The sequence below is a fragment of the Nematolebias whitei genome, chromosome 20 (assembly GCF_014905685.2).
Source record: "Nematolebias whitei isolate Nwh7 chromosome 20, NemWhi1, whole genome shotgun sequence".
In the NCBI taxonomy this organism is placed as follows: Eukaryota; Metazoa; Chordata; class Actinopteri; order Cyprinodontiformes; family Rivulidae; genus Nematolebias; species Nematolebias whitei.
In genome coordinates, this window is record NC_056517.1 from 29,648,865 (window position 1) to 29,667,775 (window position 18,911).

The 18,911-nt window shown below is 41.8% G+C and overlaps 2 protein-coding genes across 2 annotated transcripts; one reads left to right on the plus strand and one right to left on the minus strand.

Annotated features, from left to right (window-relative positions):
• Positions 1 to 4,437: 4,437 nt before the first annotated feature.
• Positions 4,438 to 10,309, minus strand: spice1 (spindle and centriole associated protein 1). Its single transcript, XM_037693893.1, has 18 exons — positions 10,183 to 10,309; positions 9,961 to 10,056; positions 9,743 to 9,790; positions 9,432 to 9,572; positions 9,246 to 9,348; positions 8,993 to 9,111; positions 8,771 to 8,856; positions 8,553 to 8,686; positions 8,333 to 8,458; positions 7,988 to 8,250; positions 7,336 to 7,467; positions 7,126 to 7,261; positions 6,070 to 6,165; positions 5,563 to 5,990; positions 4,935 to 5,130; positions 4,814 to 4,859; positions 4,582 to 4,639; positions 4,438 to 4,494 (listed from the first exon to the last, which is right to left on the minus strand). Exons 2-18 carry the CDS (start codon positions 10,054 to 10,056, stop codon positions 4,438 to 4,440), a joined length of 2,265 nt encoding a protein of 754 aa, XP_037549821.1. The 5' UTR covers positions 10,183 to 10,309.
• A 1,609-nt stretch (positions 10,310 to 11,918) lies between these two features.
• On the plus strand, positions 11,919 to 18,065 carry LOC119426687 (protein shisa-2). The gene is made up of 2 exons (XM_037694266.1): positions 11,919 to 12,270; positions 16,827 to 18,065. The coding sequence occupies exons 1-2, from the start codon at positions 11,967 to 11,969 to the stop codon at positions 17,378 to 17,380; spliced, it is 858 nt and encodes a 285-aa protein (XP_037550194.1). The 5' UTR covers positions 11,919 to 11,966; the 3' UTR covers positions 17,381 to 18,065.
• The last annotated feature ends 846 nt before the right edge of the window (positions 18,066 to 18,911 follow it).

The window sequence follows — 18,911 nt, forward strand, 5'->3', positions numbered from 1 at the left end:
GTTCCTCCTCTGCAGTGAAATAAACACTGGAGTCAGAAGAACTTTGAAGTTCCTCCTCTGCAGTGAAATAAACACTGGAGTCAGAAGAACTTTGACGTTCCTCCTCTGCAGTGAAATACTCATCTGAGTCAGCAGAACTTTGACGTTCCTCCTCTGCGGTGAAATAAGCACAAGAGTCAGCAGAACTTTGAAGACTCCCTGCTGAGTCCTCAGCTGTGAGTTCTGACCTGAAAAACTCGTGTTTCACGGCATCTTCTGGAAGAATCCGATCGGCGGGGTTGACAGTTAACATTTTCTTAAGGAGGTCTTTGAAGTCTTTCGTGCCTTCTGCATCGTTGACTGCTGGATCAATGCAACCAATGTCTCCACGGTTGAAGACAACTTTTGTTCTCCCAAAGCTTCCCGAAGACGATTCGTATTCTTCTACGGTTTTCAGCGTCCATAACCAGTTCTGATTCTCCTGCATCTGTTTAAAAAAACGCTGGACTCGTTTACCTTTAGAAAGGAAGTCACCGTGGATCTGCTCCGACAGATCCACGACTGACTTTAAATAACTGTACTCACATTCCGTGTTGAAATAATGTCGCCCAAAGTGTAAAAAGGCTAGAGTACAGCCGAGTCCCCAGATATCAAGACCACAGCCCAGAGGTACGTCTAGAAAAACCTCTGGCGCTGTGTAACCACAGGTCTCTGGAAAAACACACGTAGACAGATCTGAGATTTTACATGCAGAGCTAAAATCGATTAAACGCACACAAAAAGGCTGATTGTTGCCATTTACAATCATTACATTTCCCGGCGTGATGTTCCCGTGCACGACTCCTGCATTTTTCAGCAAAATCAAAGCCTTCAGAGTCTGTTCTGCTATTTCACGGATTTGAGACAGATTCAGAGGTTTCCACTTTCTCAAGCTCATCGCCTCCAACAAAGTCACATCCAATTTCTCAAAAGCAAAACAGAACAATTCTCCCCTTTTAAAATTCTCAATAGATTTAACAAAAAATCTATTGTCTGGGTCTACACATCGGAGAGAATTTAAAATCTGAGCTTCTCTCTCGGCTTCTTGCAGGAATTTGGGCTCGAGACATTTTAAAACGCATTCTTCTGAACCGTTTCTGAGACATTGGACAATCTGGCCGCGTTTCACGGTCCGAAGAATTTTTCCAAGATGGTAAATGGCATCTGCATTTCCAAAAGTTGGTTTACTCCAAGACAAACCCATTTTCAAATCTTTTTGCAAAAATATGTCGTAAAGACTGTTTGCAAAAAAGTTTTAAAGTGTGTTTGAAAATAAGGAATAATCCAATCCCATCCTGTAAATATCTGCTCACCTTAGCTACCTTCTGCTAAATAAACCACACGCCGCCTTATATAAACTCTGACGTGAGTCATCGTTGCCTGTCATTTGACGCGTTGTTGTGACGTCACAGGTCCCGCGTGTTTGTCTGATTTGACGTCTTTCAAACGGACGTCATCCTGTCATCTTGTGATCAAACAAAAATTATGCTTTGTTACGTCACAGAAGTTCCCGGATGTTTTGGCATCGTTCCAAACCCATCGTTGAGCTGGTTCCGGAAGCACGCTCCGTAGCGTCAGCTCATTTACGCATGCGCAAATAGACCGTCAGCTCATTTGCGCATGTGCTAAAAGAGCTACTTCCAGGAGGGTTTCAGACGTTGCAAAAATGGGCAGATTTTCAGTCTTTCTAGTTTCGTAACCTGCAATTTTTCCTGGAAAAGAAAACTTTTGCAGGATATGTGGATAGCAAAATATGTCAGGGCTGGCCCCAGCGGTACGTCACAGCGTCCGCCATACTGGATGTGGCAGACCTGCCGGTCAACTAATACAAAAAAATGCATTGAACTTTATAAAACACTGTTCTACAAATTGTTTTAAGTTAATCCCTGTTATTCACACACTGATACATTTGAAAAACAAACAAGCACCAAAGGCAACATTTGTAACTTTTACCGTGATTATTAAAAATGTTAACTCATTAAATATGTAGATTAAAAGCACTAAACTTTAGTGCTTCTCAATTATTTTCTGTTATCCCCCCCAAACTCTCCGCCATGACTGTAAATAGTGTCTATAAAACTGATAAAAGTACACCGCTGCCTAACATTGTGTCCTTATTAACATTAAAAAAGGAAGAAAAAAAAAGAATATAGATCAATTTACAAGGAAGAATAACTTTATTAACATTGTTTTGTTTAGTCTGTAACAGAAACAACTTAAAATGCATCAATTTGCCTGAAAAAAAAAATCATTTTATAAACTGTAAACATTTTGGACCATTTGATACTAAAAAATAAAATTAGATATAATCAATAAATAATAATAAATTCAAATTGATCAGCAACATTTTAACTCAGGAGTGTTATGGAAAAGACTTTGACCTACAAAACAAAAATGAATAAAACAATTTATGCTGTGTTTTTAATCAAAACGAGGAAGTCGGGATCAATGAGCACACTCATCGATAAAACAAACAAAAAAAGAAGAGGGACAGGTAACCCTCTCGCTTTGATTCAAAATATCCTGATGCATGCTCAATAATCACCACGCGTGCCCCACCTCCAGGCCTGGCTCCAGAGTGGGGCCCCGGTGACCCACGTCCGGGCGAGGGAACATCAAGTCCATTTCTTTTACTCATCATAGGGGTCTTTGGGCTGCACTTTGTCTGGTCCCTCACCTAGGACCTGTCTGCCTTGGTTGACCCTACAAAGCCCCTGACAGCATAGCTCCTAGGATCATTGGGACACTCAAACCCCTCCACCACGGTAAGGTGGCAGCCCAGGGAGGGGCAAACAACCAGCACCTGTATATAAATAAACTGAACTGAATTGAATTAGCTGTGGTGGCCATCTTGACCTCCAGAAGGCGATCAGTTGTGAGCACATCCAACAAAGTTTAATTCAATTCTATTCACTGGTTCATTTAGATATTTTGCTGACAAGACTTAATGAATATAGGCATGCACAGACACGTGCAAAAGCCTTACAGCCAATTTGCTAACTAATATGAACATCAAATTGCAAACAAATAACTTAAATATTAACACAATTTAACAAATATTGGCAATATTTACCTCACTAAATACAAGATAATGAAATAAAAATGAAAACAAAAATAGAATAACTATTTTAAATCTACTAATTTTATTGCAGGAAGTTCCCCTGAACAGACATGAACATGATGTCGCGCAATGTTTTTGTACGGTTTCTTGGTTTGAAACACATTAGCTGCCTCTGTTGTTTTTCTCTGGTAATCTTGCATTTACCAGATCCCCCCCAAAAACAACGTTTCAAATCGTAACTTAAACAAACGACTGCCCACACGCACCACCATGAAGACGTTTCAGCCTCACAGTAAGAAAAACAAAGATATAAATGCCTTCCCCACTGCCATGTCTTCATGTGACAGACTGCTACTTATGATATCATCAGGTCTCTTGAGGTTGCTTTTATTTCATTCTTAGCTTTTCTTCATTTACAATTTCATTATTTATTTATTTTTTTGCTGTTAGGCACAAAATTTTGAATAAAATTTAAATATTAAAATACACTTTTAGCAAAAGTTTCCCAGCTCATTTATGAGTCTGCACTGACACCTGCTGGCTGTGAACCTGCAACCTTCTAACTTTTATGCGTGCATTGAATGGAAAACACTAGATTGGTGGTGATCACAAAGTGGCGGCCCACGGGCCAAATCTAGTTCCAGAATAAAATATTTAAGATATTTTGTATGCCTTTTATTTAAGCAACCCCCAAAATGGAAAAACTTAGGCCAATTTTACCCACTGTTTAATTTACTAGTTTACACACTGTTAAAAATTAATGTTTATACACCTAAAGCTGAAATACGTCTGATTATAGAGAAAAATTACAATGTTTCTTTGACAAAAACTTCTTCAGCTCAGACTATGCATTATTATTATTATTATGTATTTCTTAAGAGTCTGGTCAGGGAAATTCTGGCCCTTGAGCAAGTTTTGTTGGCAAGCCCAGCTGTAGAAATAGAGTGCAAACAAGTTTAAAAGCTGCAGGGCAGGGGTTAGGGTTGTCATGGTTACAGTGCATCATCCACAGGTTGTCCTCTCAGCTGTGGAGTCCTACCTCATACAATAAGCTTCAAATGAGGTCACAAAGGACCACTTGAAGCAACCGTTAGCCCTCCTCATCACTTCGAATAGTTTCCTCATAACGGCAATAGTTTCATCCTGCACAAAACAAATGAAAACTTTACGGTAACAATAATCAGCGAGACTGCTCAGAAAGCATTAAAACAAATATTGGAGTAACTATTTGGAATGACCGAAGAAGACAAAAAAAAAAAACACGTAAAAGTTTACAATTTAAAAGCTTTATTTGGAAGAATTTAAAAACATCTACACAAAATGCTAAAAAAAACTAGGGAAAAAAAAGTCCTCAGGTTTCATCTCACGTGAGTTGACAAGGCAAACCAGCCCTCTCGTTCGCTCTGCTTCTTCATCTAACGTTGGGAAAAAAAAAAAAAGTGTTAACAGTTTGATAAAAGTCAACAACATCTGTGTAGGCAGCAGTTTATGTTTGTGTGCACCTGGATTTTTCCAGGTCCTGTTTCGAAACAGTGGGGAGACGATTCAGGACCAGCAGATCTGTGACACACATAAAATATTAGTTTACATTGTTAAACTAAAACCTACTGTCATCCTGTCAAATGGAAAATAAACCACTCAAATGCAAGTCCTAGAGTCGACACAACTTACTGCATTTCGTGTGAATATAAATAAAGAAAAAGTTTTTCCTTCTCATTTAGCTGAGCAACCCACCGTCGATGTGAGGGAACATCCTGCTCCGGCTGCATCACCGACTCCTCTAAGCCTAAAAATCAAACAATGCAGTGAATTTCCTATAAATCACCCGTGATCTTACAGCAGCATCCGTCTTTACCCAGCATACCTGCTGTGTTTGGGCTGAAGGCTGAGGGAGGCACGGGGGACACAGAGGGAGACACTCTGGCTGCAACGTTTTGCTTCTGTAACTCGATAAGCTCCAGGAGTCGACTCCTGGCTGCTGCACTCTGCCTGTTGAGCTCCAGGAGGCGCTGCTCCACGCTGTTCACACTGAGGGTGCTGGACGACAGGGTCTGAGCCGGAATAAAAGACACACATTTTTCCATTAATAGTTTAAATTGAACATATTTTGCATCGTAATACTCTGATTATCTTGTGACAAGATTAATCTCTAAAATTCTTGGAAAAAACTTTTTTATTCAACTAATATTGAAGATTCCTTTAAGCCATAATGAATATTTGTTTTCATGTGTTCTGCTCATTTTCGTTAGTGTTCAGCTTCTTTTAGCCAGTGTTCTCCTATAGCCAGTGTTCAGCTTCTTATAGCCAGTGTTCTGCTTCTTTAAGCTTTTTTCATTTCATTTCAATTTCATCTCTGTTTCTTGAACAAAACTTGGCAGTCATTTAGCATTGAAAATAATGGCATTTTCTCAATAAATACAATTTACTTTCTTTTTTTAATTCTGGGTTTCTGAAGCAGTCAGACCATCTAACATGCTTCTCACCTGTTGACTCAAAGTTTTCTCGTCAGGAGACTGAATGTTTTGGCTTCTGCTCGTGCTGCTGGACCCGGACGTCCTCCTCTCTCCGACACTTTGAGGAGTGATTCTCCCTGTGCTGACAGGACTCTCCTTTTTCTGCTCACTGACGCTGTTAGGCAATCCTGCGACCTCTGACCTGCGGTCTTTGGTCTGGCTGAGCTGAGACCTGATCAGCTCGTTCTCTCTGCTCAGCTGCGCAATCTCAGCTAGCATGGCTTCTGGAGAGGGCTGTGTGCGGAGAGGATCAGAGGCGAGTGACAGTGAGGTGGAGGAGCGTCTGCTAAGCGGCACACTGTGGAGACTTGAGGACGAGCCATGAGCCTGAAGAACCTCACAGGAACACTGGGGATCTAAAGGGGGAAGGTGATGCTGCAGAGAAGCAGGAGGAGTCACTGTAAAACAGGGATAAACAAACATTTAGGCCTCTTCCATGAGACAGATCGGGAAATTATTAATTAAAGTGAAAGTTACCAAGAGGTTGTTGCCAGTTATTGCTCTGTCGAGGTGGGGAAAGCAGGACAGCAGGGGAAACACAAACGTGTGTTTTCTCAGGACCTGACTGACTAACTGCACAAAAACGCACCAAAATATTAACCAGTTATTTTATGCGTCTCATATCCACATACGTTTACAGGTGTGTCTCAAAAATTAGAACACTTTTGTCAATCATTTCAGAAAGTGAAACTAATTTATAGATTCAGTACACAGAGTGAAATATTTCACACCTTTATTTCTTGTAATTTTGATTATTATGATTTACAAATATTGAAAAATCAAAATTTAGTCTCTCAGAAAATTGTAATATGAAGAGGTTCAATATTTTTAGCTAATGGTGTCACACCCTAAACAGCTGATTGACCCCTAGACATGAGCTACAAATGTCTCATTCCTCAAGTAGGCACTCCTGAACCAGAGACAACGTAAGAAGCGTCTTACCTGCTGAGGAGACAAAGGACTGGACTGTTGCTCAGTGGTCTAACGCCCTTTTTTCAGATAAAAGTAAGTGTTCGTGTCATTTGGAAATCAAGGTCCCAGAGTTTGAAGGAAGAGTGGAGAGGCCCAGAATCCACGGTGCTTGAAGTCCAGAGTGAAGTTTTTACAGTCAGTGATGGTTTGGGTCCATGTCATCTGCTGGTGCTGATCCACTGTATTTTCTGAAGTCCACGGTCAACGTAGCATCTACCAGAACATTTTAGACACTTTGTGCTTCCTTCTGCTGACATGCTATATGGAGATGCTGATTTAATTTTCCAGCTGAACTTGGCTCTTGCCCACGCTGACAAAAGGTACCAAAAGCTGGCTGTGGAATATTCTAATTTTCTGAGACATTGAATTTTGTTTTTTTCAGTATCTGTAAGCCATAATCATCAAAATGCCAAGAAATAAAGTCTGGAAAATACTTCACTATGTGCGTAATATATCTATGTAACATATGAGTTTCACTTTCTGAAATGACTGACAAAAAAAAAAACTTTAAGATATTCTAATATTTTTTTTAGATGTATTTGTATGTAGAGAGATTTATACCATTGGACTTGGCATCTGTGACATCAGAGTCTTTGGTTGGGCTCATATGGCCCTCCAGCTGTCCGAGTCCTCCCATCACCAGCACCACTGTGTCCAACTTCTGCTCCAACTCTGCCGTTTGTGCCTGCAACCCTTTCTGAGCAGCACAACAACCGACCATGAATGAAAAAGATTTCTGGAGCTTTGACAACAAACCAAACTGAGCCTCACCTGCAGGGCTGCAGCCTCCTCCCTCAGAGTCATGGTTTCAGCTGTGAGAGCATCAATAAGCCCCCGCTGCTCCTGTAACTGCTTCTGCAGTTTTCTTCTTTCTTCTGCCTCTTTCTGAGCTTCAGCTTCCCTCTGACACAAAGAGCAAGAGTTCATTTAAACAAATAAAGCACCTTGAACATCCAAACAATGCTGCATTGATAAATGAAAACTAATATGGTTTAATGTAGCACAATCTAACTACACTGAAGGCAACAAAAACGTGACACTGATCCAACAAAGTATTTATTAGTTGCTGCAGAGCATGAGGAGCATGACAAGCAGCTCCAAATAATACTATTATCACAGGTGCATAAATGAATCATGGAAAAAACAGCACTTTCTACAACTGAAGAGAAAGACAGAAACATTGAAAACAGCTTTGATGGCAACATGTTATTTTGATTTGTCAAAGTGACAAAATGTGTAACTTTATGTATCTGAATACAAGAAGTATGTAAAGCAAAATTTTTGCCGATAAAACCATTTGCTTTTAATTTACTTAAAAATAAACAGAACTTTCCAGCCTTGCTCAAATCCTGCTGGATATCCTAATTGTGTTTTACCTCCATAAGGTTGAATAAAAACAGTCTTTCCAGACCTTCTGCAGTACCTGTTTGAGGACGTGTACTAAACGTCCAAGCGTGGAGATCAAGGCGACAGAGAATCCCGTGAGGCCTTGTGTTCTGTGGTGTTTTGGACTCCCTGAGGATTCTGGTACTGTGCCAGGATTAAGAGTTTCCACGTCTGCCTCCACCTGTCCCAACATGGCTTGCAGCAGGCCCAGACTGGACTGGTCTCCAGAGGCAACAGAGGAGCCATCCAGTTCCAAGCTCTGAGAAAACCACTTCCTGTTGGTACGATTGCTGGTTCTTTCTGAGACACACAAAACACATTTTCTCATGTGGTGGTACTCTCATATTAAATAATTCAACTCAGGGTTCATTAAGGATTTTACCAGATTGACTAGAAGAAAGTTCAGGATTCAGGACCTGAGAAACAACGGCAGAAGTTTCTTCGTTGGCTTTCTCTAATTGATTCTGTTTAGACCGAACACGTCGAACAGCCACAGTGGCATTAAGAGCTTTAAAAAAACAACAACACAAAAAGGAAAAATCTGACATTTTGTACAGCAGATTGTAAAATACTAAAAGAGAAACCACACCATTGAAACATACCTGTTTGATCTGGTACTCTTCCTGAGGCACAGGGTGTCACAGGCACATCATCTTCCAGATATCGGAGAGGATGAACCTTTTGTTGCTGCATACCTCTAGCTTGAGACTGCAATTTCATTTTACGTACACTGGCCCTGCAGAGACAAACACAAATATTAATATACCAAAAACAATAGGATTATTTTGATTAAGAAGGATAGTTGCACATCAATGAATACCTTCTGATCACGCGAGTCTCTGAGTTATGTGAATGACACACATCATCTCTGCGCTCTTCATCTGAATCCTCAATTTCATTAAGGGCCTAAAATAAAACCAGTTTACACAACAAAACACTGCTTTTGCCAATCAAAATCTACACAAAATGCTAACAAGATTTATATACATAGATATAATGGTACACGCTGTTCTGTACAAGTATGTAAAGGTCTCAGTATTACCTCCTGGTCCATCATAGACTGGCTGAGGAGAGACAACTGGGTTGGAGGATCTGGTTTCTGGTGAACAGGTAATTCTGAGTCAGAGTCACAGTTTGGAGCCACAGTCAGACTGGGATTCCCTTCCAAAACACAAACATAACATGTCTCTACTACTAAAAGACTTAAATAATGAAAATCTTCCAAACTTCCCTTTCCAAATTCATGTTTCAGCCATGCCACAGCATCTAGTAAACCGAACAAGTTCTTTATTTACCAGTTTGCCTCCGTGGAGCATCTCCAAACAGATCTTTGACCACAGCCAAGGTTCTGTCAGAACGGGCCAGCACGTCCTGCAGCAGCAGCTGATGAGAGAAGACCTGCAGCAACATATTGCAATGCCAGAGAGCTGCACTTAACTCTGCACAGAAGACATTAAACAGTAAAGAACCACCTCACACACCTCCCTCATGATGTTGAGGCTGACCGGGTCCAGGGGCGCAGGACTCCCAGCATGTCTGAGGCGGCGTTTCAGGGCTCTCTCCTTGAGCTCCCACTGAGCTGCAACTTTGTTATGAGACTTGTGGATCTCATGTCGGTGACGCTGAAGAGAAGAGAACAAACCGATAATAAAACGTGAGCCTTTCCCGCTTTACTTAAACTTCTAACAAACTTTAATGTCCAGAACGAGACCAAACACCGTGACCAACTTCTAAGCTACAAAAATAACCAAACACCACTTGCAAATTCAAAAACATGGACAAAATCTCTTACCAGCTCATCAGGCGTTAGCTTATGCACAGACAGATCATTGACAGTGCTCTGGAACAAAAGGTTTAGAATTCAGCACAAGACGTTTTGACAAAATGCAAAGTGTGTAGGGTAAAGTCAGAACAATAAGATATAAGAGCAGCATTTAAACAACTCTACTCCTTCACTCACACATACAAAAACATGTCATATGTGGACCATTGAGTCAGTACTCTACTCACTACCCAGTCTTTTCTGGGAGCTACAGCCTTCTTTGGACGAACAGGCCTCTTTCCTTTAGTTTGTTGTTGTGAACGCCCCACTCTCGTAAACGACATCTGCTAACAAAACAAAACACGGACTTATTACCACAATACGGACAGCAAACTAAACTAGCAAGACCCCAACTGTCGTTTAAAATTCCCGCATTTAGGATAGACGGTTGAGTGAAGCCCGGAACTTACGCTTGGCAGTAGGTGGTCACGGTCAGTAGAACGAAAAAAATGTCGTTTTACACGGTTTACATGATGCTAACGAGTTAGCAACTATCAAAATCTCCGGTTTTTAAGTTTTTAACTGTCGCGCGCCACTTCCGGTGCTGCCGTTACCACGGATACCGCTTCTTCTTCATCCGGGGCAGTCTATACTTAAAGATGGTGTGTTGCTGCCCCCTTCCGTTTATAGCCGCAACTACAGGGATTCAGGAAGAGTTTTTATTATATATTTTTATTTAATTTGATTCTTTTTTTTTAATATTTTTTTTTACATTGTTTCTGAATTTAAAGTGACACTAAAGTAAAAAAATAAAAATAAAAAACTTTTCAACTGTCATTTCGGATGAAAGACGAAACGTTTCTACATTAAAAAAATAAAATATTTTTTTTAATGTCCAGAGGACCAGATTTAACTTTTTTTGATTTTTCTACCTGGATTATTGAGCATGCATCAGGATATACCCTGTAGTTGTAGAAAAATTAATTTTAATTTATAATCAAAAGCTTTTAAGATGTTACATAATTCAACTGTACAGACCCATCCTGTAAGCAGGTGAAAAGCAGGGACACCCTGGACTAGATGCCAATCCATCAAAGTCCGTTTAACCTTAAAATACAATAAATATCATCTTCTATCAGCTTGTTGTAATTGTAAAAACATTCCACTAGATGGAAGTGTTTGTTTTTATGAATGAGCTGAGGCTGTTGCTGTGGGCAAAGTTCATAAAGAGATATTTAACAGCCAAACAGCATATATCAAATAAAATTTATCCGATTAAAGATAACTATATCTTTTATTCTGACATTTTCAAGCCTAGTTTAATACAATCAGAAAAACAGATTTTAATTTCAGGAGGGTTTTTTTTTTTTGTGTGTGAAAATCTTCAAAGTTTTGAATTGTAATGATGTAAAATGGGTGAACTTACAAAACTGACTTTAACCTAATAGAATGTTTCAAAACTAATTTAAAGTTAAGGGATAAAGTTCAACTATGTTTGCGAGGAGAAATAACATCACAAAAGAAAATCACTTCATACATTAAGACTTTAATAACAGATTTTTCAATGTATATCAAAATGTGTACAAAACAACTCTTCACAAGACTGAAATTTTTACATAAATATCTCCATTTGTTTGAGTTATTTGAAAGTCCTGAACAGGAAGTTGGATCAGTCTGTAACTTGATCCTGTTCACTCTCACGGTCCATCTCTTTGCAGTGAGGTGTTCGCGTCCTCCTGCACGCCCCTTTATCACCCTTAAACCCTTAGACAGACCCTGAACGCCGCACTTTAATTTGGAAACAGTGTGAGACACGTTGGATCGACTGACTCCTGACTAAAACAATGCAGAGCGGGCCACAAAAGTTGGAAACGTTATCTTTACGCACGGGGCTGGAGCTGGCGGCAGCTGCGCGCCCGTGGATCAGGCTTCATGAAATGGTTTTCCTGCGAGTTATTTAAAGGAAGTCAAATTAGTTTTTCCTCTTATATTGGATTTAAGAGCTTTGGAATGCATGTTAACATTTTTATTTAAACTTTTTGTGAAGAACAATCCCTTTTGGCACGTTGGATCGGATTTACGCACAGGATTCCTCTGACAAATGACAGCGTCTGAGAGGTCTGCAACTGTCTCACTTCATCCCCTCGGGCTCTTTCCTCGCACCGACCTGAAACATCACCCCCCTCAACAGGTCCAAAGCGGGGAATAAGAATTTCCCCCGTATTTTCCAAAACGCCGGACTCTCCGGCCCGGAATGCGGAGAGGTGGTTTCCCGATGTCCGTCGCCGCGCTGGTGATTCTCCTCCTGGTCGATGAAGACGTGAAGGCCAGTGGGGAGTTCTGCCACGGCTGGCAGGACTCCCAGGGCGCCTGGAAGGAAGGCTTTCAGTGCCCTGAGAAGATCGACGCAGCGGACGCGATCATCTGCTGCGGGAAATGCGAGCTGCGCTACTGCTGCGCCAGCATGGACGCACGGCTGGATCAGGGCAGCTGCGAGAACTACCGGCAGGCTCCGGAGCCCGGGACAGAGAACAAGGAGAACAAGGACTCCCCAGCAGGTAGAAGTCCAGAACGCCCAGTCTGTGCCACTTGAATGGTGACACAATTTCAGGCATTTTGTGGAAACTAATGCCCATTTCATACCCGGTGACATCTTGCCAGATGACTATAGGCCTATTAGCTCTCCAAGTGTGTGTTGTGGATGATTCTCAGCTACTACCACACCAAGTCGTAACCTCAAAACGTCAAACCTGACTGCGTTGTAGGGATTTATTTAGTGTTGGCTAATGTCAATTTGCTGTAGTGGCCATCTTGAATTGGGTCGACTCCAAAAGTTAATCAGTAGATGTTCATCCAGAGGTTACATTTCATTCAAACTCATCCAGTGGTTCATAATCTATTTAGCTAAGAGAAAGACACACAGAGAAAAACATTATTTATCCACCAATGGTGAATAAAGAAGCTAAGTTTATAGTTTGAAGCCATAATTCTCAGAGAGAAGTGCTTCAAAATGTTCAGTTAGTTTGACTTGTCTAAATATTCTAACTTCACAGGTTATATTTGCATGTATTGAGTTTAAATATAAAATATATGGGAGCTTTCCCCCTCCTTGTTGAAACTAGAAGTGTGTCCCTGTCCAAAAGGTTCGTCCACAAAAACAGCTGCTCAGGGGACAGCAGGCTCCTCAGAAAAGCAGTTAACTTGCCCTCACAAATGGCAGATTGTGCCACACCGCTGCTGCTCTTTATAAATAGCAGTGTTTGTTCTGAAACAGTGCAAAAGGAGAGTCAGGCTCAAATCACGCTGTCCCCACGGGGATCCAATGTGGGACTTGACCGGATCTTAGAGTTGCACTCATCAAGGGCGCTGACAGCCCTGCTCATAAAAAGAAAACATTTTATGGATCATTTCACCCCCATACCCCTCTGTCTAGCATCTCTGGTGTCTGTGGGTTTTAAGAGATTCACACAAATTGCTACATAATTACCAAAACCTGTATTTTCCAGCTTATGTCGTGGATTAGGTGACAATCAAACCTCTTCCCCCGCTCTGGCCCCTCATTCATTACTGCCAACATTCCCATAAGTTAATCTTCCATTAAGTCTTTGAAGCTGCATCATATCTTTAAAAAGGTCAATGATGATAATGAAGCAAATATTGGACATGAAAGGCTCGTTTTATGTTTTCCTGCAGGGTATTACTGTAGCTACATTGTAATCTGTCATTTCTGCCCATCATACCTCATCACTGCAGGAAGAGGGATATATTCCACTCTGTGGCCTCCAGCCAGAATTTGCTTCAAGCTGCAGAGGACGTGTGTTTATGTGAAACCAAGTTATGCATTTTGCACATTTTCCGTAAGCTCGCAGCCCATCCATCATTTCAGAATGATAGAACAAGCAGGAAATTATTAATGTGCTCGACATGCGGGAACATGTGGTATTTAGGAACAAGAGAATCCCCGTGGGACAGCCCAAGGAGACAGAGGGAGTCCAGCCACAAAGACTCTGCCCAAAACAAGAGCTTAAGAGAGGAGGAGGAGGAGGAGGCTGCTGTTACTGCGGCTGCTACGGCTCAGCTACAGCAACAGGTGTGGACGAGTGACGGGAAACAATAGGAGGGCCTCCACCGCCATGTGCATCAAAAGTTCAAACAAGAGGACTGGAAGTCCTCTTAGGAGTATGGAAGGCAGTTATGTGCTTAATCTGATCAGATGAAGAGCTGCGTTTAACAACTTGAGTTTAAATTCAGAATCTTTTGCTTCAGCGCCAAAACTTTCTGTAAAAGTTGAGACAGTGTGTAAAGGCAAGGTAAAATTCATTTATATTGCACATTTTATATCAGAGGACGACTTGATGTATTTTACAAAATATGGACAAACATAAGGCAAGGACACACTAAATAAATAAAATGTAAATAAAAACTGATTTTGATCACAACGGAAAAAAGCAAAATATAAGTGGTGAAACAAAAAAAAAGTTGTTTTCTAGGAAAAAAGGGTAATTTTGAATTTGTTGGCAGCAACACACAGACATTTACAGACTGTTAGAAGAGATGCAACATTTTTTTGACATGCAGCGCTGCCATAAAACTGCAAGAATTTTTGACATTTTACTGCACTCCATAGTGAATAAATTAAGGGTTCATCATATTTGCAAACCATTGCATTACAGCACATTTTCCAAACTAAGTTTATAAAATTGTTCCACATTTTACAAGTTAAAGAACAAAGTACTTTGTTGTAAACACTTAAGGTGGCTCTTTCTGGATGCGTTCTTGTTAGCCCTGCTTATTCTTTTTCCACCCGTTAATCGTCTCTTGACCTTTTTACATTTCTGCTTTGAGCCTTTAGCTGCACACGAAGCAGCTATTAAAACTGCAGAATTTATGGATGCATTTGCTGTAACTTAAGAGCTTAATATAAAATTATATTGTTACTTTAATACAGCGCTGTTACAGCCGTCCTAAAATATTTCCTTTCACGACTGTGCATGTAAAACTTTCAGTTCAATCATCTTGGATTTGGAAAGGAAGTAGTGAAAGCAGGGATGAAGGAAAGTTGTTGCATTGCTAAATAAGTGAGTAGAAGCAGACATGTTGAGCACGAGGCCAAAGAAGTGCAGGACAGGAAGGCGGTGAAGAATTTCAGGGACGCTTCTGCTCTTGTAGGCGTCTTTTAAAACCAGTTTACTGCGAGGTGAGTAGCTGCAAGGTGTTCTTAAGTTGACGCCCCCACTGGTCCAACGGAAATGGATCAAGGTCCTGGTTTGCTTCATGTCCTGGCGCCTCGGCCTCCAGCACTTAACGAGATTCAAGCGGTAATCCTTTAATACCTCGTGACTTCTGATGAGCATTTCGGAAAAAGTCATACGGGTGCGTTTCAAAAGGGCCCGTTGACAAAAAGAAACCGGAGCCGGCTGCCACCTTTCACTCCTCTGGCATACGGTTACACCTCACAGCAACATGGGAACAGTCAGAGTGGAATATTAACTTCGCCCTGTGGGAACAATAACACTAAACGGATCGCTTGTAACACAACGTGGACGTTATTGTGTTCGGAAGGCGCGAGGACGGAAATGAGCGAACACCTCACGAGTGACCTCATCTTAAAATGTCTTTTGAGCCGTTTGGCTAAACGTTAATAAAACTTGGAAAAGAGAATAATTTATCTGCTTTCAGAGATGCTTCTGGAGCGGCCTCCTGCTCTTAACGCATTAACGCTCTAAAACCGAGGCAGTCGCATGTAAAAACGTCAGGACTTTACGTGTTCAGTAACAACTCTGCTATGCGACTGGGCAAACAGAGCTGCGAGTTTGAATTTTAAACAAAAAGGATTTACAAGGCTGAATAACCTCGCAGTGCTCCAATAAATCAGCCTACGCTCCTTTAAACCGATGCCAAGTGCTACAGTTCAACTGCAGTAACTTGTTTTCAATAGGATTAGTCATAAAGAGCCGGGGAAAAAGAAAAGTTACAAATGTCCGTTTATGTCACCCCGTCCAAAATACATAGAGGTCTGCAGGGTCCAGGAGGCTGAGGGCCACAGCAGGGCGTGGATTAAAACAGATCAAAACAAAGTTAATAGCTGCTAATGAGGGCCTGGGACCCCCTGGAGACACAACACCCCTAACGTATTATTCTTCCACTCATTTCATTTTTACTTTTCAGCAATTCTATCAAAATGTTCAGCTCGTTCAGGAGATTGTTGCTGTGACTTTAGGGTGTTTGTCCCTTTTTAAACATTTCAAACGTTTTGACATTTACAAATGTTTGCCCCGCAGATATACTTTGAGATCTGTTCAGTTCCTTCCCAGCTCTGGCTTTTTTTTTCTGCTTCACCTCGTTCCTGTTTTTGTTGCTACCTTCAGCTCAGTTTCAGCTTCTTCTGTACAAATTTCAGCAGTTCCTCATAAATCTTCAAAGTTCATGATCAATAATCCAGGTAAAAAAAAAAAAAATCCAACAAAGTTCAGTCAGATCATCTGGACGGTTTCTTTTTTGTTGTTGTTGAGACGTTTCGTTCTTCATCCAAAGGACTTCATCAGTCCAAGGAGCCACAACATAACTAGTCCCACAAGGAGCACGTTCCCATGGTGGACCAACCAGTTTGCTGGTGATAAGATGGTTTCTGGGGCCCGCCCTCTCCCCTGTTGACTCCTCTGAGACAACCACAGCCAAAGTGGTTCAAAACATCAAAGTTCATGCTCAATAATCCAGGTAGAAAATCCAGTAAAGTTCAGCCAACCACTTTGGCAATGGCTGCCTCAGAGGAGTCGACAGGGGAGAGGGCGGGCCCCAGAAACCATCACCAGCAAACTGATTGGTCCACTTTGTGCGTGTGCTGCTTGTGGGATCGTTTGTTGTAGCTCCTTGGACTGATGAAGTCCTTTGGATGAAGGATGAAACGTCTCAACAAAAAAAGAAACTGCACAGATGACTTGACTGAACTTTGTTGGGTTCTTCATAAATCATTAATCTTGCGTCTGTACAGAAAAAGCTCCAGTTTTAAGTGTTTGTTTTTCCTCCTGCTGTAACAGTTCCTGTGCAGCGAGTTGAAACAACATTTTAAAAACCAACTCTGCTCAACGTTTAATATCCTCGTCTTCTTTTCTAGTGCCCATCTACGTGCCGTTCCTGATCGTGGGGTCTGTTTTCGTGGCCTTCGTGGTGGTGGGCTCCCTGGTTGCGGTGTGTTGCTGCCGCTGCCTCAGACCGAAGCAGGAACTGTCGTCATCAGGGGCCACGGGGGGCGGGGCCAACAGTGGGCGCCTCCTCGAAACCATCCCCATGATGGCCAACACCTCCAGGGGCTCCTCATCCCGACAGTCCAGCACAGCCACCTCATCCAGCTCGTCTGCTCCGCCCACCGCTCCCCGCACAGCCCCGGCCGCCGCCCCCCTCATGCGGGCCCAGGCTTCCTGCTGTCTCCCCCCGGACGCCAGCGTCTACGTCAACATGCCCACCAACTTCTCCGTTCTCAACTGCCAGCAGGCCACTCAAATCATGCCCCACCAGGGGCAGTTCATGCACCCGCAGTACATCGGCTATGCCCACCCTGTTTCCCCAGCATTTTTAGACCCCACCCAGGGAGGGTACAGACCCCTTCAGTCCCCCTGTCCTCCCACGGCTGGGTCCAGTGACCAGAAATACCCTCCGGTAACAGTTTGACGAGGGACCACACTGCGCTTTGTTGTAAAAACTGAGGTTTGACCCTTTTGATGGATGCTGCAGAAAACTTTCTGCCAGAGTGGATTAAAAATGTAAACATATTGCTGGCAGAGAAGCCTTACCTGATATGGTGTGTGTGTGTGCACCTGTTGAGTTTCATCTGATCTTTGAGCTAACCTCGGCCTGTGATGAGACAATTCATCATAAAAAAGTCTAAACAGAAAGTTGGGAGGTGTGCAGTTTAAATAAGGTCTGAACGTGCTTGAGCATGTGAAATTTGGATTTTACTCTGATTTAAATTTTAAAAATAAGCTAGGATCATGTGTAAAATGAAAAGAAACAAAGTTAAAAAGATAGATTTTTAAATCCCAAGCCCATTTATTCACAATAGAATGTAGTAAACATTTTGAAAATGTTTTTTTTTCCCCCCCCAAAAAATGGGGGTATTTATGAAATTTATGGCAGCAAAATATCTAAAAAAAAAAAAAGAAGAAAAAAGTCAACACAGGGCAACAAAATTGTTATCAGTGTACGTACAGTCAAAAAGCCAGCCTCTCTGATGATATGGGGGTGCATTAGTGTCTCTGGCATGGGAAGCCAGCATATCTGGAGAGGACCATTAATGCAGAAAAGAGTATACAAGTTTGAGAATATTTGTGCTCATACTGCCAAAAAAAAAAAAAAACTGGCAAAGATGAGTGTTGACAGCTTTAATCCTCCATCAGGGTCAACATTACCTCCAAAAACTGCAGCAACTTTTCTTTTTCCCCCAAACGTGTCACTGCCACAAACACGATTTTTCACAAAAAACATCTTCAACATTTGATGTTTACTATGTTCCATTGGGGGGGGGAAATATGGGCTTACGAGGTTTGCAAACTGCGTTCTCTCTTTATTTACATTTTACACAACTTTTTAATTTTGGAATTGGTAATGTGGAACGAGCGACAACCGAATGATTTTTAGACCGTTTGAGAAACGTTCAGGAATAAGACCACACGCCGCGTTTGTGTGCACATCTGTGAACGACTGCGAGCAGTTTCTACAACGTGGTACACTTTTTGTTTGTGTTGAACGCGTGAAGAAAGAAAGCATGTGGATGGATGTCATTACTGTACGTGTGTGTGTGTGTGTGTGAGAGTGAGTGAGTGTGAATGTCTGAGTAACTGGGTGTAATGGGGAACGCAGGTGGTGTGATGTGAAAGGCTGCTGCGATCTCCCAGTCGGCCATTTAAACTCCAATGAAGTGAAGACAGGACGCGGACTGTGACGCTCCGCCTAACTGTACAATTCCCCTCCTGCCACCCAGAAAGGAAAAGAAAAAAAGACAAATAGCAAAAACTCAACTGCCCTTAACGAAAACCCACTCAGACTGAAACTATGGACTATATTCACACTAGGCTGGAGATTAATGTTCCTCAGAAGTGTTACAATGAGACGCTTTGCCAGCTTATCCCATCACCTCTTTCCTGTGAGGTGTGTGTGTGTAATTGACACAGACAGATCAGTGCACAAATCCAAGTCCGAGACA